At 33.8% G+C, this 23,360-nt stretch overlaps 3 protein-coding genes across 9 annotated transcripts; all 3 read left to right on the forward strand.

The window, feature by feature from the left end:
• Positions 1 to 981: 981 nt before the first annotated feature.
• LOC18994319 (potassium channel KOR1) lies at positions 982 to 5,118 on the forward strand. Of its 6 annotated transcripts, none has more exons than XR_002898036.1 (8): positions 982 to 1,586; positions 1,769 to 1,870; positions 2,437 to 2,571; positions 3,310 to 3,441; positions 3,588 to 3,636; positions 3,731 to 3,788; positions 4,561 to 4,867; positions 4,970 to 5,118. XR_002898036.1 is itself a non-coding variant. In XM_024152756.1 (8 exons), exons 5-8 carry the CDS (start codon positions 3,485 to 3,487, stop codon positions 5,032 to 5,034), a joined length of 582 nt encoding a protein of 193 aa, XP_024008524.1. In that variant the 5' UTR covers positions 982 to 1,470; positions 1,533 to 1,586; positions 1,769 to 1,870; positions 2,437 to 2,571; positions 3,310 to 3,484; the 3' UTR covers positions 5,035 to 5,118. The 6 variants fall into 6 exon arrangements, 3 of the variants coding, with proteins under 3 accessions (XP_024008524.1, XP_024008522.1, XP_024008523.1); XM_024152756.1 differs by having other exon boundaries at positions 982 to 1,470; positions 1,533 to 1,586; positions 3,310 to 3,636; XR_002898035.1 differs by having other exon boundaries at positions 3,731 to 4,867.
• Positions 5,119 to 12,785: 7,667 nt separating this feature from the next.
• Positions 12,786 to 17,045, forward strand: LOC18994320 (type IV inositol polyphosphate 5-phosphatase 6). Of its 2 annotated transcripts, XM_006417960.2 has the most exons (13): positions 12,786 to 13,195; positions 13,302 to 13,389; positions 13,527 to 13,598; positions 13,675 to 13,762; positions 13,866 to 13,970; positions 14,058 to 14,835; positions 14,939 to 15,132; positions 15,252 to 15,360; positions 15,446 to 15,594; positions 15,678 to 15,930; positions 16,429 to 16,501; positions 16,588 to 16,738; positions 16,863 to 17,045. In XM_006417960.2, the coding sequence occupies exons 1-10, from the start codon at positions 13,166 to 13,168 to the stop codon at positions 15,898 to 15,900; spliced, it is 1,836 nt and encodes a 611-aa protein (XP_006418023.1). In that variant the 5' UTR covers positions 12,786 to 13,165; the 3' UTR covers positions 15,901 to 15,930; positions 16,429 to 16,501; positions 16,588 to 16,738; positions 16,863 to 17,045. The 2 variants fall into 2 exon arrangements, with proteins under 2 accessions (XP_006418023.1, XP_024008909.1); XM_024153141.1 differs by lacking the exon at positions 12,786 to 13,195 and having other exon boundaries at positions 13,377 to 13,389; positions 13,680 to 13,762.
• Positions 17,046 to 19,483: 2,438 nt separating this feature from the next.
• On the forward strand, positions 19,484 to 23,354 carry LOC18994321 (probable RNA helicase SDE3). The gene is made up of 5 exons (XM_006417961.2): positions 19,484 to 19,594; positions 19,970 to 20,770; positions 20,880 to 21,044; positions 21,162 to 22,616; positions 22,708 to 23,354. Exons 2-5 carry the CDS (start codon positions 19,988 to 19,990, stop codon positions 23,287 to 23,289), a joined length of 2,985 nt encoding a protein of 994 aa, XP_006418024.1. The 5' UTR covers positions 19,484 to 19,594; positions 19,970 to 19,987; the 3' UTR covers positions 23,290 to 23,354.
• The last annotated feature ends 6 nt before the right edge of the window (positions 23,355 to 23,360 follow it).

Below are 23,360 nucleotides of genomic sequence, written 5' to 3' on the forward strand. Positions count from 1 at the left end.
ATATGTTTCTGGTTTTACAGATATATTTTCTTTACTTTTGGGACTTTTGGATATATTTTTAAGTTTTGATATATATATTTTTGAATTTTTGGATATAATTTCTATTAAAAAAGTGTGAGTCGAATTAAAAATTTGAAGAAAAAGATCCGGATCTGATTATCCGAATCGGAACCGAACCAAAATAAAAATATCAAACTCGAACCGAAATTTATAAAAATACCTGATGGATCCTAACCTTCTCTACCCGAAATATCCGGAATTGATTGGTTTCGAACCAAAACCGAACCGAATATCCGAATGTCCAAACCTAATGGTACCAGTTAAAAAGTTTAGTCTCTCAGTGAACTAGAGATTAGTATATATTCTGAAGAGGGAGAGAAGAGAATAAATGGGACCCATAAAAATAAAGGAGGATGGCTTGAGCCATCGTCGGCAGCAATAAACAGTGGCCACGTCATAAAATTGGAAATACGGAAAAGGTGAGATTTGACTTTGACAAAGATTTGACTTTCGCTAACAATAGGTTTGCTTGATGATCCTTGGACTGCAAAGATTGGTGTATAATCGTTTTTAAGAATGGAAATCATCAAAATCGGATCGAGTATATATATTATATAAACTCAAAGTCAAAACTCAGACAAAGATAATGCTGGAGACCGAGAGAGTAAAGGACTATCCAATGTGCACAGATACGGATACGGCGACGAACAGAAACAACAGATTCAAAATTGTGAAATACCTCAATAAAATAAAAATAAACTTATAAATTAAAAAATATATACCCATAAAAATGTCACACATAATTTCAATATAAAAGGGACACTTGAGCGTATTGGCAAAATAACTAAATACTAAATACATAAAAAATTAAAGCACGGATAGCGGCAAGCCGGCAACCATATATAAATTTATATATTGCTAATTAAACGGAGATAATGAGGTTATTATAAACATTTTTCAACGAAAACAAATGGATAGAGCTTTGAGCCACAAAAAAAAAAAAGGGGGTCGGATATCAAGGGATTTGATAACAGAGAAAACCAGACTTGGAGTAGTTCGAGTTTGGTTCTTAATAGAATGGATCCTCTTTGTCGTCGATGCAGATGGAGATTATCCAGGGAAGAATATTCTTATTTTGAATTGATAGTTGCAGGCACTTACTCCTTGATATGTACGGGATTTTTGTCGGTATCTTTCTTATACGCGGGTTGGTATCCCGTGAAAGATCCAGATCCCGATCGAATTATTTTTCCCTGGCCTGTCTACCTATTTACTGGCCTCCTTTTCGGCTTCTTCACCCTTCGGATCGCCGAATTGTTGTACATTGATGTATGTAAGAAGCTGAGAAGATTGAGAAGATTTCTGGGGAAACAAGAAGAAGAAGAGTTAGAAGAAGACGAAGAAGAAGAAGAAGAAGAAGAACGTTGCCCTATCTGCCTCGAGTATATGGAAAGATGTTATGTTTGTGTGGTAGGGCTACCATATTGTATGCATAGATTCCACCGTTATTGCATTGATAAATGGCTTTTCAGGAGATCTTGTTGTCCTACATGCCGTTCTTTTGCGTCTCCCAGCAGCACCCATCTGTGAGTTCTATCTATATATCATAGATGTATCTATGTACATTGATCTAGGCTAATCTTATTTTTGCTGGGATATACTAGTCAACTAAGAAGAGCAGATTAGTTTTTTTTTTTTCCCACTAACACACTGTAATCCAGATTTCGGTTTTATTTCTCTCTAACTTCTCTGTTTCTCCTCGATTCAGGGAAGCATGGTCGTAAAGTTTGGAATTGTTTACTGAAGAAGCTAATAAGTTGAGGGATCTGACGAAGATATTGAAAACTTGCAACAGTCCTACATTGAAAAGGTAAAAGCCATTACTACTTGATCTTTTTATGAGAAAGATCTTATTGCCGGTTTAAATTAGGTTGGATAATACCCTAGTCTTCTCCCTACATTATTTCTTTGTTAAATCAAACGAGTTGAACAAATTCTGTTTTTTTTTTACATAACCTGTTTTGGCAAACTCACCAAAATCCTCAGATGCAATTATAATCTCTCTTGAAGATGAGTTTGATTCATTGGATAACTAATTCATTTTTCCACCAACATGTTATGTCTGTTTACACTCTTTGAAATCTCCACTGGAGGAGAGAACAATGAGATCTTTTTTTTGCTTACGGTTATGGACAACGGAAACGATGCAGTTGAACTAAGTTGCCTTTTATGAAATTACAAAATAACTCTTTAGTTTAAACTGCAACGATTGCAAATTAAACCAACTGGAATCGCAGAACGGTTTTGCTTTTAATTAGTCTGTGATATGACGTTCGAGCTACAGCATGCTAATTTTGTAGTAACAACATAAGATCGATGTTTCCTCGTAATTATTATTATTGTGTGCATTGTTAAATTATGTAAATTTTTGCTTAGGAAATTTTTTGAGACCCAAGTATCCATGAAATCCGGTCGGAGAAGAGACAGGGAGTACTTTTCCAGTACTACAGAGTATATAGGCACCTTTCTCATAAGATTGGTTTCGAGCTTCTGGGAAAGATGCTCTGAAAGGTAAAGTACGATAGGTGTTGTTTCTTAGTTCAACTGCATCGTTTAATTTACTCATTGTAGTTTCTTTAGAGTTTAGACTATTAAATCTCCAAGTAGAGGTGTCAAAATTGGTCACCCATGGCCCTTATAGGTTGAATGTTAATGGGTCATAGGTCAAATAAAAAAAATGAGTGACTCATGACCCATTTAATTTACTCAAATGGTAACATGTTATATAATTAGTGTTATAAAAATTCAAGAAAACAATAATTTCCGCAAAAAATATAATCATTCAATCGACTATTGCAAATCTAAAATGCAGAAATAACAAAACCAAAGAACAAAAAAAACAAAAAGTGGGAAATTGGATTGGGGGATATCAAAGTTATACATTAGAAATATAAGAAGATTTATTTGAGCAATTATCGAATTTTTTCCTTTTTTTTGGATGATTCATGAATTTTTACAAATTGAGTAACTAAAGTTTATAAACTGAAAAAAAATGCTTATGAACTTTAGTGCCTTGGTATACATTTATATATTTATTTTATGAACTCTTATATTTCGGAGAAAGAAAAAATGCAGTTATATTTATATATTTATTTTATGAACTCTTATATTTCGGAGAAAGAAAAAATGCTCACTAATGTAAAATTAATAAGTAAAAAAGAGGAGAAATTCCAGCTATTTGCTTATAGTCAATTTTTTTCTTTCTCAAACCTGAATTTCTCTATCTCTTCCGTACGTCTTCTTCACCAGGAATATGGTGAACCAAAACACACGCCGTCGCCGTGGAAATTCCGATCCGGAGGCAATTAATCAACCTGCTTATCCTACTGCCACATCCAGTGATCGAATCCCTCACGTCGCTACTAACAATCAGAAAAGCAGGTAATGCAGTATCCTCGCCATATTGGCTATTCACTCCTCGGTGATGAGTCCTCTGAAAGGTGCTTTCGAAGTTAGAGATTTATCAAGATGGGTTCTCTGGCCGATTGAAGCATTGTTCTTTTTTGATGTTCTGCGTCAATGGATAGGGGTCTTGAGAGCCATGAAACGCATCAGTATCTCCCGAATTCCCGCCACGTCTGTCTCGACTCTCGAATCCCTATTTAATCATCATTACTCATACTTGGATTTATATGGATTTTATACGGATATCATCTCTTGGTGTTTATAGGGTCCTCAGTAATCCTAGGATGTTCTTAGAAAATCTAGCTTATATGCCAGGTCTCCAGGTATGTTCTCAAACTAAGCTCATCTCTTTGGACTCTCAATTGTGTCTATGGTAGATAGACAACACCAACAGTCAGAATAAGAAGTTTGAGTATAGGAGATTTGACAATGAATTGCTTTAAATTTTTTGGCTTTCTCTGTTGGTCTTGGCGTTGTAGAAATTTACAAGAAACTAAACTCACTTTTGTTGAGTCTCAGTTTTGTGTATGGTAGATAGACAACACAAACAGTCGAATAAGAAGTTTGAGTATATTAGATTTTACAATGTATCGCTCTAAATGTCTGTTTTCTCTGTTGGTCTTGGCGTTGTAGACATTTACAAGAAACTAAAGTCACCTTTGTGGAGTTTGGCGTTTTGTGTATGTTAGATAGACAACACAAACAGTCGAATAAGAAGTTTGAGTATGGGAGATTCTTGAAATGTCTGTTTTCTCTGTTGTTGGCGTTATAGAAATTTACAAGAAACTCAACTCACCTTTGTGGAGTCTCAGTTTTGTGTATGGTAGATAGACAACACAAACAGTTGAATAAGAAGTTTGAGTATTTTAGATTTTACAATGTATCGCTCTAAATGTCTGTTTTCTCTGTTGGTCCTGGTGTTGTAGACATTGTAAAAAATCTCCTACACCAGAAGGGCTAATCACTCATGTGAAAGCAGTACGGTGTTTCAAATGTTTGATACCCTCTTATGTAAAACTTATATCTAGAAAGATTGTAGAGCAATACATTGTGTGATTTTAGCTAGTTTACTAATTTGTCTATGTATTTCTGTAGTCGAAGTATGGTGTGTGGTTTAAGATTGTCCGGGCTCTGAGGGTAAAAGAGCTCTTCGAGAGGCTTGAGAGTTGGCTAGATTACCCTTTGATCAGCTTTCTAAAGGTGATCTCTATCCACCTATTCTCCATTCATATCTCTGGGTGTTTCTTCTATCAACTTGCCACCACTTCAGATGGAGTTCCAGAAGTAAATCACACCTGGTTGTCCCAAATTCAAATCAGAGATAAAAATCTCACAGAACTAGGGATTGCACACAGATATATAGTATCTGTTTACTTTGCTTCTGTCACCTTGTCTACTGTTGGTAAGTTTGATGGATGAGATTGCTAGTTCTTAGTTCTAACATTTCTAGGTTATAACATTGATAGTTTAGGGTCATAACATTGATAGTTTGTTATTTTTACAGGTTATGGAGACATTCATGCTGATATTATTCATTCAAGTATTTATCATATTTTCATTGATAATTAATGATAAATGAAATTAAATGCTAGTGTCCTAACTTTTTCAATACTCCAAATTAACGTTTAAAATCTTGAGAATTGGTTAATAAAACGATGATTCGAGTTCTTTCATTTAAATTTGAAAAACAAATCTCTATTTTTCATAAACACAAGGATTTATTTTGAATCAAATACAAGTGGGGAAATCACATCAGAAAATAAAATTAGACGCAGTAAGACATTTACTACACGATTTTTGTCTTCTAATAAAATCTCTGTTTCCTGCAGTATGGAGTGACGATTTAATTTTTTTTTTTTTTAAATGAAAGTAATGTCTCCATGGTCGTGGTCTTCGTATCGCCGGACATGAATTTAGGAGTTTGGACTCAAACCGGACCGATAAAACATATCGGACTGGTTAATCAAACCGGCTTGTCAAAGAAAAATTAAAATTGGTCTAATGTTGAAAATCAACCTCTCTTACCGACCCAACGGGTTTATGCCCATTTATCATTTCGACTACGAAACTACAAAATTACCTTCTCATCATGATCATCGATTTATCATCAACATCGATGCTTGCAATACGATACTCACTTTTCAACATATATGTATATATGTATATTCGTTTACTGGAGAATTAGTAAACATTATCCAAAATAATATCCATCATTTAATTTTATAGCTTTCTGAAAATGCTAGCTATGTGACCCGACAGCTATGTGACCCGACTCCAAGTTACAAACGAGTATTACAAAGCCTACAAGCAAACATAAAGAAAAAATGGGCCTCCCCACAATAAAAGCAAAAGAAAAACACAGATGCCTATACGATTTAATTCTTAAGTATATTATATACTAGTATCATTTTATATAATGAATCTTTGCTCTGACTGGTAAATCTTGAAATTTACAAGATTGTACTTAAAAGAGAATGTAAAGGCAAGACCATCGTTGTTTTTTTTCTTCTTAATGAAATGAGCTTTGGTGATTAGACGTAATTACCATCTGAAACCATGCAATCTACTTTTGTCCCATTCGTTTCGTTAACCCTTCAGTACTAATCAAAAGACTCTTGCTACATTTTTAAAGGATGTCGTTTCTTGATTATCATAATTGTGTGGATCTATAGCGGTCTTTGGCATAATGACTATGCGTTTATACTTTATACGTACCATCAAACTATAGATTAGAGTAAAGAGATACTATGAGAAAACTAAAGTGATTATGACACATGATTTATTTATACTATATAGTTGGAAGAAATTTACGCATATCAGTATCTATAGGACATTTTGATTATTTTTTTATACAAATAGTATGTGTTTATTTCCACTTTAAATACATATTAGGTGGTGCATGGAAAATAGTTTTTGATTTCATATAATTAAAGCACATAGTTATTTTCCGTTAAAACTCTTTATTGTAAAGTGTGTTTAATTCAAACGAATAATTCATGCTTGGATGACCAACGTAACAATTATTGTACTATATAAGTAGAATCTATATCTTTTATATATAAAAGACAATCAACTTTCTCCATATGCTTGCACATCAGCATTGGAGAAGTTGACACCTGTCAACTAAATTTTAAATAATAAATTTTAATATTAAATTTTAAACCATTTAAAAAATATGAAAAATTTATATTAACTAACATTTATATAAGCACTTAAAGAATATGAAAAAAATTGTATAACTAACATTTATATTAATGTTAAACAAAAATTTATGTTATAACTAATTAAAAATCTTGATAGATATATATTTAATTTTTATATAACTGTTGATTATTTAATAATATTCAAGATGTTAAAATTAATTTTTAAGATTATTTATAATAAAATACTAACAAGTAGTAAATAAAATGATGATTAAGATTTTAATTTTTTTTATTAATTGACTATTAATTAATATTTGTGTAAATGTCAAACAAAAATTTATGATATAACTAATTAAAAATATTGAATGATATGTATTAATTTTAATATAATTTTAGATTGTTAAATAATATTCAATATATATTTTAAATTAATATTTAAAAAAAAAATTAGAATAAAATATTAACAAGTAAGTAAATAATAAGTGATGATTATATTAACTTTTATAAAAATATAACAAAAAAATCGAAAAATTTAAAAAGATAAATCCGCACGTTACGTGCGGATATTCACCTAGTATATATAAAGTAAAATGTTCTCTCTTCTCGTGATGCCACATCATTTTCTCAAACTCTAAAATTGTAACACATCATTAATTCATTTATTAATTTATAATTTATTATACTTTGTGTTATTATACTTTAATTCTCATAGTAACTATCATCCATTAATTTAACAAGGATATGAAAAGACACTCTTCATAAATAATAGTTTATATATTAATGCATTTAGTCATTATTATTTTAAATTATTTACTTTATTTATATGATTTATAGATATGTATAGTAAACCATAAAATTTTAAGATAGCCGGATTTGGATCCAGTTTTGCCAAATCCGAGAAATAAATTCTCGGTCCAAATTTTTTAATATCTAAAGATATCCAAATTCGTTTTAAAACTGATATGAAACACTAGAATATAACAAAAGACATAAATTTAAAGAAAATTAGAATAATATATTATATAATTAAAATACATATTAACGGGTTAGGAATATTTGTACGAGTTTCAAAAAGCTTGAGTGACAATAATATCATTTTCTATTTTAATTATTGTTGTTATTTGTAATGGAATATCATGTAATAATTTACAAAATATAAATTATTTTTAAAATGACTACTTAAATAATAATATAGAGATGTGAGAATGCATATTTGTGAAACAAATTATGGTATCACAAAATGTTAACATGATCAATCTAATCTTTGAAACATAAAATGAGTGAAGTTTCTTTTAAAAAAATATACAGAGCTCAGGTTAGAGATGTGATATTGAAAGTGACTAGAAAAAAAAAACCTAAGAAAGATAGAAATTTCAACCGGTCTAATATGTTGTGTGTGGTTCAACATGTTGCATTGATGAAAGAGAGAACATGAGGGGGAAAAGGAGAGTGAGAGGGAAAAGGAGAGTGAGAGGGAAAAGGAGAGGGAGAGGGAGAGGGAGAGGGAGATGGAGAAAGAGAGAGAGAGAGATGGAGAGGGATATGGGTGTAGAAAAAAAAAGAGATTATGAATTTGAAAATATGTTAGAGAATTGAGATATTTTTAAATAATTAATTGTCTATTACATATATTTTTTCCTGAATGCAACAATTAAGAATTGTATATATTTCAAAATCATAAACCTGCATAAATATAAAGATATCTACAAACTAAATTTGATTTAAAGTTTTAATTAATATATTATTTGATTATTTTCTAAATGTTGTATATAAAATTATTAAATACTATAAATAAATATAAAATTTTGAAATACAAAATCTAATGAAAAAAATTGATATCGTATAGTTTTTCTTAAATATATCAACAAATACAATACAAAGTTCCGCACGAAGCGCGGATCAGCCCTAGTAGTATATAAAAAAAAAACAAACTTTGTTTTTTATGCATGTTGATTTTTTTTTTCAAGTTTTTCGCCTATTCTAACTTATAAGAGAGTGGAATATGAGTGCCACATAATAAGAATGAACCAAAAGACATAAGTCTATCACGTAATATAATGTTTTAAATATTATAGAAAATTGATCTGAATTGCGGTTGGTCTAAGATTTTTCCGGTTTCAAAGCATGAACTTAGAAACCATAATACAAGTTTGCAGCCACATCTAGATCGAGCTCAGCAGCAAGGATGGGATCTCTTTCCTATCTAACGGAAACTACGAATGCTTTTTTAACCATAAAACCCAAAACTGCTAGTTCTTTTATGATCACATAGGACATTCAAACGACAAATGATACAGTAAATTGTATCATACATTTATACATTCTTCACAAAGACAACTAGTGAAATGATACACTTTTTCGCTGTGTTAGGATTCACATTTATCAAGTAAAGAAACTTATCTTTCTCAACAGTGTAAGAGAAAACGTTGTCCAATTAAGAAATATCCCTTTTATATTGGACATGACAAATATAAACTAACATTTTAAATGCGCATCCATTTGACACCACTTGGTCATGTCCCTTGTTCATTCGCCCATTAAACAAATTGGCACATAGAATATAAAAAGAAAACAAATGTTTTCATTTATGATTGTGATTTCTTTTTGTTAGTAACACGAATATTTGCGTAGTTTGTATAGTTTGATGGTTGAACCCCAAATTTCCGATGTGGAAAATTTCTTTACAGGAAAAAAAAACTAATAGAACGACTTTATTAATATGTGTTGCATGCTCTCGAGTCTCGATCGTACTCTTTCGATCGAGGTATTTGGCTCACAATGTTTTGCCTTTCCCCTCTTAGTACAGACTTACATATTTGACAAATGTGTTGAATTCTGAAAGAAAGGAAAAAAATGCATTGCGCGGTGTTCATCTAATGCGAAAGTATACGTCATCTACGAGTTCGTGGAGACAGATTAATGATAATATTCCTGCTGATTAGATACCAATAAAATCAGAGCCCACTCATATAATAGATAGGTTACACAAAAATAAAGAAAAGTCTTATCGTTTTTTTTTCTGCTTAATTAACGAGTCTATCTGCACATACAAGCTCAGATAAATGACGACGTAAATAGAAGTATATGACTATATATTGTTTCTTCCTCTATTTACTAGCCGCTTCTTAATAAGTCTACACGCAAATAATTGTGTTTGTCAATATATATCACATGTGTTTAAGAATCAATAAAAACTAATTGAAAAACATGGACCATTTAGTGTTTAAGAGTACTAGCTCAAACGATGTCGAAAATGGTTAAATTCATATATTGAAATATAATGGTCCTTGTTTTTTCGACAATTATATAAAATCATCTATCTATACGTCTCTGGACAAAAGTACATTGTTATTGTTGACGTATATTGTTCGATACTGCGTTTCCCATTGTCTATAAACAAATATGGATGTATCTTGATGGGGCAAAGCACTTAGCAAAACGAACTAATTAATGGTATAGATGCTAATCATGATTAGCATTCATGAGTGTTCGATGTATTGTTTATTTGTAGAGTATTGCGGATTATTTGATAATAAATTTTTGCAGATTTTATTTTATGAAAAAATAGAATTTAAAATACATTTTAATCTATTGATTAAGCGGATACTTCAAATCGTACGGGCCATTGCATTGCCCCAGCATGGAATTCTCCGCCGTCAGGCCACTATCAATTTCTTAGTTATTTTCCACACAACAAGGTTTTTGTGCGATTTCAACAATCAAGATTGGATCATTTCATATCAATATAGTTAATAGCACGGTCTTAATGTTCAAAACTGGAATTTCTATATAAAAATGTGTCTATCGATAGATCTAAAGCTTAGTTACGAATCTTATAGGATGTCATCACACTAGGTATGGTTTAGATTTGGCAAAACGACAATTAACGTTTTCCAACATTGAGTTTAATTTGACCGAAATACCTTCTAACTTGCTACTATAATAACGGTGCCAATGTTCCCGCCATGCATCTTTTATGTCTAGTGTCTAATCTAATGACTTTATATATAGATAAAATTAAATACAAAAAAAGTCGGTACAAAATTTTTATTCAGTTATTTATTCATTAAACATTCAAGTAAGAAAAAATGAGAGTCTCGAGAAAAATACAGAAAAAGGAGAACTCCTGCTATCAGGGGCGAGTGGACTTGAATACAGTATCTTGTGTCCAACATTTGTGCTACAAGGAAAGAATAAATCTAAAATAAAATAACCATCCAAAATTTAGGAAATCTATAAACTTAAAATTAAACTAAAGATAAATTGCGGAAAAAGGTAAAATAGAAAAAAAAAATTGAAAGGGAGAGATGATATGGCAACTATAACAAATAGAACAAGACACATAGCTCTCTTTATCTCTTTCTCTTTTTCTCCTACTACCTCTCTCTTTTTAGTCTTAAATAGTATTATTTGTTTTTGCTTTTTTACTTTCTTGATAGACCAAAATCTTCAATAGAATATGTGATACTTTACGTAATATATATATATATATATATGATACTACTTTATTACAAGTATAAGTGACTACTATTCTTTTTAGTTAACGTAGGTTAAGTAGCTAAATATTGTGTTGCAAAAAAGAGTAATTTAAAAAAAATAGATGATATTTACTGCAATGATTTTAATTTTTTTAATAATTAATGGTAGGATAAGTTGTATTATCCGTTCTTATTACAATTTGGATTTAAGTAATGGGGTTTTGACTAATTAAAAGAGTACCAGAGATATGTTTTATGGAAAATCGGTTATAGATGTAAATAATTTTAATTTTTATCAGATTTTTTTTTTAAAAAAACGAAAGAGTACAAATAGATGATAAGTACAACTGTTCAACTGAACTGATTTGTCAATGCTCTCTTTTTAGATTTTAAGCTTGACAGTTTGGAAAAATATATTACAAGAATACCACTAAAATCCTTTACCGATACTACTAAACCAACCAAAAAGTGTATTTCTCATCTATAACTCGTTTGCTTATTATGTAATCTTAGTTTGCATATTCGCGCGTATAAAACTTTGTGGGTAATTGGATCCTATAATTTCATATGCTTTTTTCGTGCTTTATCAGTCGACATCAATACACAACTTTCGCATGCACCTATGTGGAAAATTGCAAAATTCTCTCTAGTTTCTTATTACTTTTGGTTCATTCCGATACACTTGTAAATATATTCATTGCACCAACAATAATGTCTCAATTAATTTGTAAAGTTTTAAATTTTACTATTCTAAATTAATCAGATCTTAGAATCAATTAAATTTTGATCTGACATTTGATACATATTTTTCTTTACGGCATGCATTTGACACATCTTATTGGCTAAACGATTATAACGTATCGACTTTTTCTTTTGTCATTTTTTTTCAAAAAATATACAAGATGTGATGATAATTTTTGTACAAGGGTTGACAAAATCACTCGGCATGTTTATATTAATCATAGATTTCCGTAGAATCATGATTTACATTAATCTTTTCTATAATTTTATTATGTCATTCCAAATGTTTTTCAGTTAAGTTAAAGGTTGTTTAGTACTTTTATCACTTTATTTCACATATTTTATTTTTGCTTCTATGATATTTTTGAATTATAAACAGAGATTTTTTTGTATAACTAGAAGTCATTCGAATTATTATCATCCGTCGTGTTTTCTATTACTGAATTTTATAATAAACCTAAAACATAATACATTACTATTTTGAGCTGACTCAATGAAAAAAAAAACTCTAACTACAAATATGATGGTTCAAAATTTTTGCATTTTCGTTTTAAAATATTTGAATTAGACAAACGTTGCAGATATTCAAATTTCGTTATGGAAAGTTGCCAAAAAATTTACACATTCAATAATACCTAATTACTAAAAAATTCAGCAAAAAAAAAAAAAAGAATAGAGCAAAGACTTAAAATAGTCTCTCTGCACTTTGTTTTATTCAAAATCCGCTGCTTTTACTTTGCCGTTTCAATGAGGACTAACCTCTCTCTCTCTCTCTCAAGCAAAAAAAGGAAGCTTAAGACTCTCTCTCTATAGAATTCACTTTTACTTTCTCCCTCTAAAATCTGCCCTCATTGTCTCGCCTCTGTCTACTTCAAGAATTGATGTCTCTTCAACACTTTCTCTCATTTTAAGTACCTCTCTCTCTCTCTCTACATATTTCCTTTTTCGCTAACGCCATTAAAACCTTCTCTCAAGAACAAAAAGAAGAAGCCCACCATTTGCTCATTGCTTTGTCCCTGTGAGAGAAAGAGAGACTACGAATCTAAACTCATTTCTTAGGGAGAAACCCAGATTCTATATTCTAGCTTACTTTTGTTTAAGTCTCTGTCTGGTCCAGAGGGAGAAAACCCCCAATTCTAGTTTACTTCCATCGTTTGTAGCAGTGATTCAAACAGAACTCAAACCTTTTTTTTTTCACGATTTCTACTGTGTTTTTGAGTAATTAGGGAAACATCTCCCCTTTATTTTTGTTTATGGATGGCCTGAGTTTCTGTTAAAGGAAAAAAAAATAAAAAGAGCCACACACACACCGGCAAAGAAGCAAAATAAGGAGTAACAATGAGAGAAGACAAATCCAAGACTAATAAGGTTTCTACTCTTCTGTATCTTCTCTAAATCTGTGACTTTCTTTTTTTGATGGAAATTTTAGTTTTGACAAAAATATCCTTTTTTTTTTTGAATTCCTGAAATGAAGCTGGCCTGGACCAAGAAGATGGTCAGGAAATGGTTTAATATAAAAAGCAAAACAGAGGAGTTTCAAGCAGATGATCCTGCTTCTGCTGGTAAAGTCTCTCTCTTTTCTTTCTTTAACTAATTTTGTTTACTTGTTCTTGTTTTTTTCCTGGAGTCTTTATGTTTTTTTTTTTTTGTCTCTTCTGAGATAATCTTAATTCATTTATTTCTGAAAATTTGATTAAAGGAGTTGAAGTAGAGCACAGAAGTAGCTTCTCGGCAGAGAAAGCTCCCTGCACATTCAAGAAGACCAAAACTGGTAAAATCAGTCACCTTAATGACAACATCAAACTAAAAGATTCTCTGTTTTGGCTGATGTTTTCTGGGTTTCACAGAGAAGCTCAGTAAGAACTGGGAGCAGCAGGCTCGGCAAAGGAGAATGAATTATGAGAATCCTAGGATCATTGATGTTCAAAACTACAGGTACATATACACACACAAACACATACACATACAATATGTATGTAAAATGTCATAACTATGATCCATTTCCTACTAAAAATCTCGTGTTAATTACTTTGAGCAGCATCTTTACTGCTACCTGGAATGTAGCTGGACGATCTCCTCCTTCTGACTTAAACCTTGACGAGTGGCTTCATTCATCAGCTCCTGCAGATATATACGTGCTCGGGTATGTTTCAAAAGACATCATTTTTGATGAATATCGTTTTAAGTCTTTTCCTCAATCTTTGGTTTACTCGTTTTTGGCCAATTTCAGATTCCAAGAGATTGTTCCTCTCAATGCTGGTAATGTCCTTGGAGCTGAAGACAATGGACCTGCACAGAAATGGCTCTCTCTTATCCGTAAAACGCTCAATAACCGACCAGGAACTAGCGGAACCAGCGGTTATCACACGCCTTCCCCTATCCCTGTGCCCATTGCAGAGATTGATGCTGATTTCTCAGGATCCACGAGGCAAAAGAACTCGACTTTCTTCCACAGACGGTCTTTTCAGACCCCAAGTAGTACATGGAACGATCCTTCAATTCCTCAGCCAAGTCTTGACCGCCGTTTCAGCGTCTGCGACCGTGTCTTCTTCAGCCACAGGCCAAGTGATTTCGACCCGAGTTTCCGTGGTAGCAGCAGCAGTCACAGGCCTAGTGACTACTCTAGAAGGCCTAGTGATTACTCCAGGAGGCCTAGTGATTACTCCAGGAGGCCTAGTGATTACTCAAGACCTAGTGACTACTCTAGACCAAGTGATTACTACTCTAGACCGAGTGATTATTCACGGCCAAGCGACTTCTCAAGGTCTTCAGATGATGATAATGGTACTGGGGATTCTCCAAGCACAGTCTTGTACTCGCCAGGTTCTGCAGCAAACGAAAACGGGTATAGGATCCCTTGGAACTCTTCGCAGTATTGTTTAGTTGCTAGCAAACAGATGGTGGGTGTCTTCTTAACCATTTGGGTGAAAAGCGAGCTAAGGGAACACGTCAAGAACATGAAAGTATCTTGTGTTGGCAGAGGATTAATGGGCTACCTCGGGAATAAGGTTAGACATTGTTCCTCATTACAAAGTGCTCTGTTTTGTGAGTGAGGTAGTTTGCCACTTTTCTTTTTTTTTTTCTAATAATATATCTTTGGGTCTTTTGTAGGGATCGATCTCAATAAGCATGTTGCTCCATCAAACAAGCTTTTGCTTCGTGTGTACTCACTTGACTTCGGGACAAAAAGAAGGTGATGAGCTAAAGAGAAACTCCGATGTCATGGAGATACTCAAGAAAACGAGGTTTCCTCGCGTCAAGAGCTCAGAAGACGAAAAATCTCCTGAGAATATCCTTCAGCATGAGTAAGATGAATGATCTTGCTTCTCATACTTAGATTGAACTTGGACTTCAAGAAACAGTTTGTTGGTTTTTAATTTTTACTAGTCTTTTGATCCGATTTTATCATATCTTTTTTAACCAGCCGGATAATATGGCTTGGAGATCTGAATTACCGGATAGCACTGTCTTACCGATCTGCTAAAGCGCTCGTTGAGATGCAGAACTGGAGAGCATTACTAGAAAACGACCAGGTAAGTTTGTAGATATGTACTTTGATCTGAATGGTCTGAAGAAGGCTCAAGAAGTTCTTACACTCGTGAAAATGTTTACTTGCAGTTAAGAATTGAGCAGAAACGAGGTCATGTGTTCAAAGGATGGAACGAAGGAAAGATCTATTTCCCACCAACGTACAAGTACTCGAGGAACTCAGATAGATACTCTGGAGATGATTTGCATCCTAAGGAGAAACGTCGCACTCCTGCTTGGTAAGTTCGCTCTATGTAACAGCAAAGAAAACAAGAACTTTTAATATGAATCTATTATCTGACTTTGGTTTTCTTTGATAAAGGTGCGATAGAATATTGTGGTACGGTGAAGGACTGCATCAATTATCTTATGTAAGAGGAGAGTCACGGTTCTCGGATCATAGACCGGTCTACGGCATTTTCTGTGCAGAGGTTGAGTCAGCTCATAATAGGTTAAAGCGAACTACGAGTTACTCCACTTCACGTGTCCAAGCTGAAGAGCTCTTACCTTATTCCCGTGGATACACCGAGCTCAGCTTCTTCTAGACACATCTTTCATTTTTGCCGCTCTTCACGGTAACTTTTCTTTTCTTTTCTTTTGCATCTAAGGTGGTTAAAGTTTTAAACTTTGATGAAATGTCTGAATCTCTTAGATTAAAAGTCACCAAACAACATCAAATTGAGACATAAATAGATAAAATGACACTGTGTCAGTGACATGAGCTGTTCAAAACTAAAGTAAGTCCACAAGTATCTGTGGTCCTAAGATGCAAATAGAGGAAGTCTATATAGAGAGTGGAGACCAATCTATAATTCTCTGCATTTATGTGCAAAGGTGCAATATCAACCAAGAAATGAGCCAACGCCTTCTCTCATATCATTTATGATAAAACCAATTGATTTGCCTCCGCATTAGGATAAGGAACCCAAACATTAAAAGCTTGATAAGGTTGTCGTCCTCTGCATATTATCAAGTCTTTGTCTTTTATAATTCAACAAAGATGTAAACTTTCTTGAACCCTGCATATTATGAATTTTGTTCGCTAATGGTAGAATTGGAATTGCTTTTGTCAGGTGAACAAAAGTGTTTTTGGATCTTTGAGAGTGATGGAGACATTCCATTGCCTCTTTAACTCAAAGTGAACAGGTTGGTCAAATTATTATTATTACTTTCTATTATTTACATTTTCCGTTCCCGGTTACTTACCGTATCGTATAAATTCCGGTTTGCAGGTGTAGTCGTGTAGAAAGTGTCTTTTGTTTTATATTTTGGCCTCGGTTAAACCAATTTTCACATACCGGCGGTTCTGTGGTCTATCCGGTTCATACTATTGATGGTTTTTGCTAACTCTGGTGGATTTGAATTTTACATTAACGTTATAAGGTAACAATTACCGTTGATCATCATTGAAACTTATTGTTGCTTAGAGATTAATTACCATTGTTTTCAGTAATTGTGTAATGTAAATACTTTTTCTTATACGAAACTTGTGTTGTGCTTTGTGCAGGCAATCAACTAACCCAATCAGAAACTGCCAAGTAAACAAATGGAAGTTCGTTTGTTTTTTTTTTTTTTAATTTCATTCTTTTGATTTAGCACAAATAGGGAAAACAGAGTTTTCTTTTCTTTTTTTATTAAGTGTAGTGTGTCCCCACGATAATCATACTGTAATATGCTAATTAATTATTATACAAACATTATTTCTATTTTATTATACGAAGATTGCCGAAAAGGAAAAGTGAAGTGCGCTGTCTTGTAATGATCGTTGGACTGAAAAAGTATGGGTTTCTTGATAACCTCGATTTTGAACCTCTATCGTTTACCAAAAAAAATAAAAGAAGACTTCGAAGCTCTATCTAATTATCAGTTTTACATTTTAGACACAAGTTCACAAATCACAACCGCTATCGGAAGCAGTTTAAAATAGAGATTTCAATAGTTCTTTTTCATTTCAAGAACTATTAGCTTTAGTAACAATAGAAAATGATAAAGAGTGCCTTAAACCATTCCGATGTGAAACACAATTAAAAAACAGGAATCTAATTTCCAAACCAGTTAAAATTTTGTTTTATGTAAAAATATCGCAATTAAATTATATAAAAAATCAACATTCATTTGAATCAAATAAGATTGGTTGAAGATAAATTCAGATGACATGTAGTTTTCACTAAATTCAAAGATTCTTAGGGGGTACAATTTTCGTTAAGGACTTTTTCAAAAACCGAGATTTCGATTTGTGTATATAACTTTTATAAAATAGTAAGTATTATCTGTGAGAGACAGAGACTGGACCAGTTAATGTAGAAGGGAATGATTAAAAAACTAAAAAAGAGAGCCTGAAAGTGAAGAGAGTGTTTTGTGTAAATCATGCTTTGTCTTTTTCCTGTTTCCTCATGCTTTGTCTTCTTTCAGCTTTTGTTGATCACATTCACAACAACGCTTGTCAATATTTTATTAAATGAAGATTCTTATAAAATTTGGAGCCATATGATTAATTACACAGGCAATGATCAGTTGTGTTTTCTCCGAGAGAATTACTGCTAAAAAACATTAATAATCGAATAAAAAATTCCCTGATCGACAAAATATAAGTAGTCAATTTTGGCGACAGTTAACACAACAATATACTACAACAGTATGCCCAGCATTCAAAACTTAAGTAAATTAGCTTATGTTATATCAATATACACTTAAATTGAAAGGTGATATATCCATTATAACCAGCCTCGTTGAAAAGCAAAAGTAGTTATTTTAGAACAAATCTATGGTCTATCTATATTCATCTATGTATTTTGGTTAGTGATTTATACGAGTCAATATAAGTAAAACTATGATTTTATCTTTATAAGGATATATTGTGTGTTTCTTTTGTAAAAGAAGGTCAAAGCTTATTGCAAAGATAAAAATTAAAAATAAGATTGCATAAGAAACATTGATTTGATTGGTATAGGCTTTTGAGAAGTGGGAAAGGATAGGCTAGCAGACTAACCAAAACAGCATGCCTCTTATATCATGTTTACCAATTCCACATTTTTTTGTTTTTGCTGAATTATTATTTGATTCATTGTGTGTTTAGGGATTTTTTCTGTTCTTTTTACGAGAGCAAAAGCCATTGGCTCTGAAAAGACACTCAAGGTAGGCAACATAGTGTCACTTCACTCAGAAAATAAACAAAAATGAAAAATTACAATGCCATTTAGATTCCTCTTGTTACCCATCTAGTTAGCAATTTGTACCAATTTCTTTCTTTTTGGTTTACGGCTTACCACGAAATTTTATTTGGTAACACACATAACGAGTAACATTATGCTACATAGTGATTGAATTGATTCTAGTGACTATCAGTATAATAGCATCTAAGGTTTACTCCTTAGCTCCTCAAGATATATAATAATATATACTGCATATACATATATATATATATATAAAACATGTATTTTGTAACACCATCATGTAAACTTTAAATTTTTCCGTAAAATAAAAATATTTACCATCTATGAACCTTCTTTAAGACGCTGTATTTTCAATTATACCTAAAGGCTAAAGCCAATCATCTAAATCAGTAGATTTTATATCTTTGTAATTATAGGTTACAATAATGATTTTTAGAATTTCGACGCGGATTAACATGTATGATCACTTTTATTTTATATGCATGAGCCCAATTATTACGTCTCCAAAGATGATCAATTCTTAGAACATAAGCAATGATCAGCATAGGAAATAACTAGAAAAAATGAGAAAATTACACAAACTATAGCGAACAAAACTAGAATCACGTAAAATTTTTGTTCTCTTGGATCAACTACACATACTTCTTGACTTATGTAACCTTAACGTAAATCACGGAATAACAATATTATGATAATAAGAAATAGGGAGAATCCAATCGATCTTACATATGTATACACACATACACCTAGTGTATAACGAGTCGAGCCACGTGTCAGGTTTGGCTTTGTCATGGAAATACGGGGTATTAATAATCGAAGCCCTTGAGCTTTTGATGCTTCGCAAGCCCATAATATATATGCAAAAATTAAATTGGGCCCAATTTCAAGTCCACGTGCTTCTTAGGCCCAAACTGATTCCAAATTTAGCAATCTGAGTGCGACTCTTCAGTCTTCGCTCACACTATTCATGTTTCCATTTGGAGCCTGCGTTGCTTTGGCTTCAGTGCTTCTCCATTTCTCGGTGTGATCGAAACAAACAAGTCTCAGCAAATTTGTTACAGATTTAGTACGTACTATCTAAACCTGAGAATTCTCTCAAATTCGTTTTTTCTCATGCTCAATTTTGTTTCGGTGTTTAGGGCTTCTGGGTTTTACTATGCTCTGAATTCTCGCTACCCATCGGATTGTCGGAAAGCTTGAAAACCTTTTTCAATGTGCGGTTAGATAATTAGGTTAGGAGGAAGTTAGTGTCGTGTTGTTGTGATCGCAATAGTAAAAGCTAGTCTGTGAGAGAGTTTTTGTCAGTCATCAGTCTCACTAGCATTTGTTTCTCGCGCATGTTTGTACCAAATAATTACAGATTAAGTGTGGTAGAAATGTGTCATTTTGTTTTCTCAGAGAGTAACTGTGTAAATTTCTAAATGTTTTGTATATGTTTCAGACTCTCTTGTGAACAATAATGAGTGTGATTGGAGACAAGTCGGATGACGAGTATTCTGTGGTTGCGGACAAAGGAGAGATTGGTTTTATAGATTATCAGAATGATGGATCTGCTGGTTGCTACAATCCATTTGATGAAGGTCCAATCGTTATTTCTGTTCCTTTCCCTTTTAAGAACGAAAAGCCTCAATCAATCACTGTTGGAGAGACTTCTTTTGATTCCTTCACTATCAAGAACACGACAGATGAGCCTGTTGATCTGTGGACCAAAATCTATGCATCGAATCCTGAAGATTCTTTTACCCTTTCGATCCTGAAACCGCCTTCTAAAGATTCGGACATAAAAGAGATGCAGAGTTTTTATGAAGCCTTTACTCTTGAAGACAGGATGCTTGAACCTGGTGACACTTTGACTATTTGGGTCTCTTGTAAGCCCAAGGACATCGGTTTGCATACCACTGTTGTTACTGTTGACTGGGGAGATGATAGGGTTGAGCGGGTTGTTTTCCTTTTGGCTGAGGATAAGATATCGAGTTCTCTTACTTCTAACCGGCCTTACGCCAGAAGTAAAAGAGTTCCAAAGAAAGATTTTGCTATGGACGTTTACGTGACGGGATCACGCCCTTCGAAGGTGGTAGAACGTAGGTTTATAAATAGGCTTCCTCGGTATGAAATTCCAAAGGAGATTAGAGAGATGATCGAGATGAAGGAAATTCCAAGTGATTTGGAAGAAGGTCTAACAGCAAAGAACTATGCAAACTACTACAAAACTTTACTTATTATGGAAGAAATACAGCTCGAGGTATTCTCATCGTCTCAAATTTTTTGTTAGTAAGCAGGAACTTAGCACCTCAGTGACCCTCTTGTATTTTGCCTTGAATCATGTTACTTGTAATTTTTTGGTGGTTTAGGAAGATATGCGAGCTTATGATATGGAGAATGTTTCGATGAGAAGAAGGGGTCTCTATTTGTCCCTCGAAGTTCCTGGCCTTGCTGAGAGAAGACCTTCCCTTGTCCACGGAGACTTTATCCTTGTAAGGCATGCCTATGATGATGGAACTGGCCATGCTTATCAGGTTTTGTTCTTGATTTACCTTTTCATAATTTCAGATCACTTTCAGCCTCATAACTACAAATATGTTTCACCATCTATCTTCTGGAGGATAAAGTATTGGTAACAAATTTTCTCACAGGGCTTTGTACACCGCGTAGAGGCGGATGAAGTGCATTTGAAGTTTGCGTCTGAGTTCCACCATCGCCATACAACTGGGAATGTTTATAATGTGAGGTTCACATACAATCGAATCAATACTAGAAGGTTGTATCAAGCTGTTGATGCGGCAGAAAATTTAGATCCAAACTTCCTTTTTCCATCCTTCAACTCCGGGAAGAGGATGATAAAGACAAAACCCATCGTGCCCATTTCACCAGCTCTTAATGCAGAGCAGATTTGTTCCATTGAAATGATTCTTGGCTGCAGAGGAGCACCACCTTATGTGATCCATGGACCTCCTGGTACTGGGAAAACCATGACGATAGTGGAGGCGATAGTTCAACTCTATACAACTCAGAGAAATGCTCGGATTCTTGTCTGTGCTCCTTCCAATAGTGCAGCTGATCATATTTTAGAGAAGCTCCTTTGTCTGGAGGGAGTTCGCATCAAGGACAATGAGATTTTCAGGCTGAATGCAGCTACTCGTTCCTATGAAGAAATCAAACCTGAGATTATCCGCTTTTGCTTCTTTGATGAGTTGATTTTCAAATGCCCTCCTCTCAGAGCTTTGACTCGTTACAAAATCGTTGTGTCAACATATATGAGTGCATCCCTTCTTAATGCAGAAGGTGTAAACCGTGGTCACTTCACTCATATTTTCTTAGATGAGGCTGGTCAAGCTTCAGAGCCAGAAAACATGATTGCGATATCAAATCTCTGCTTGCCAGACACTGTTGTTGTGCTTGCTGGAGATCCAAGGCAGTTGGGTCCGGTTATATACTCAAGAGATGCTGAGTCACTTGGCTTGGGCAAATCATACTTGGAAAGATTGTTTGAGTGCGATTATTACTGCGAAGGGGACGAAAACTATGTGACAAAGCTAGTCAAGAACTACAGATGCCACCCAGAGATTCTTGATCTCCCGTCAAAGCTTTTTTATGATGGAGAACTGGTAGCTTCCAAAGAAAACACAGACTCTGTTCTTGCTTCATTAAACTTCCTTCCAAACAAAGAATTTCCAATGGTTTTCTATGGGATCCAAGGATGCGATGAGAGGGAAGGTAACAATCCTTCATGGTTCAACCGTATAGAGATCAGCAAAGTTATAGAAACAATCAAGAGACTGACAGCGAATGACTGTGTGCAAGAAGAGGATATCGGAGTTATAACTCCTTACAGGCAGCAAGTAATGAAGATCAAGGAGGTTCTCGATAGGTTAGATATGACTGAAGTAAAAGTCGGTAGCGTGGAGCAATTCCAAGGGCAAGAGAAACAAGTGATCATTATCTCGACGGTGAGATCTACAATCAAACACAACGAGTTTGATAGAGCCTATTGTCTGGGCTTCTTGAGTAACCCGAGGAGGTTTAATGTCGCTATCACCCGCGCAATCTCTCTGCTAGTGATCATCGGAAACCCACATATCATATGCAAGGTACCTGTCGCTAGCTTCTTCTGGGCAAAAACTTAATGAAGTGTCTTTATTCCCAGCCTCTCAACCAATATAAAACTGTTATATGAAACAGGACATGAACTGGAACAAGCTTTTGTGGCGATGTGTAGACAACAATGCTTACCAAGGATGCGGTTTACCAGAGCGGGAAGAGTTTGTGGAGGAACCATTCTATCAAGAAGAAAGCAGCAACGCTCCAGACGCGTGGAACAACAGTGGCGAGGTCAACAATGTCGGCGAGAAGGAGAAAGATGAATGGTCTGATAGTTGGAACAACAATGGTGGTGGCACGAAGGAAAAAGATGAATGGTCTGATAGTTGGAACAACAATGGTGGTGGCACAAAGGAAAAAGATGAATGGTCTGATGGTTGGAACAATAATGGTGATGGGACTAAGGGAAAAGAAGAATGTTCTGATGGGTGGAACAACAATGGTGGCACCAAGGAAGAAGAAGAATGGTCTGATGGTTGGAAGAACAATGAAAAAGAAGAATGGTCTGATGGTTGGAACAACAATGTTGGGACTAAGGAGAAAGAAGAATGTTTTGATGGTTGTAAAATTGGCAACGGTGGTGAAGAGATAAAGAATGGTGGTGAATTTGAAAGCAGAGCTGATTTTGTAGCGGAAGAGGTAGATGAATGGGGGTGTAAGTAAATTGGAGAAATAAACTGATTATGGGAAAATAATGTTGGTAAATGAACAAAGGCTATTTTGAATTTGTTCAT

Source organism: Eutrema salsugineum, unplaced genomic scaffold (assembly GCF_000478725.1).
Source record: "Eutrema salsugineum unplaced genomic scaffold, Eutsalg1_0 scaffold_5, whole genome shotgun sequence".
In the NCBI taxonomy this organism is placed as follows: Eukaryota; Viridiplantae; Streptophyta; class Magnoliopsida; order Brassicales; family Brassicaceae; genus Eutrema; species Eutrema salsugineum.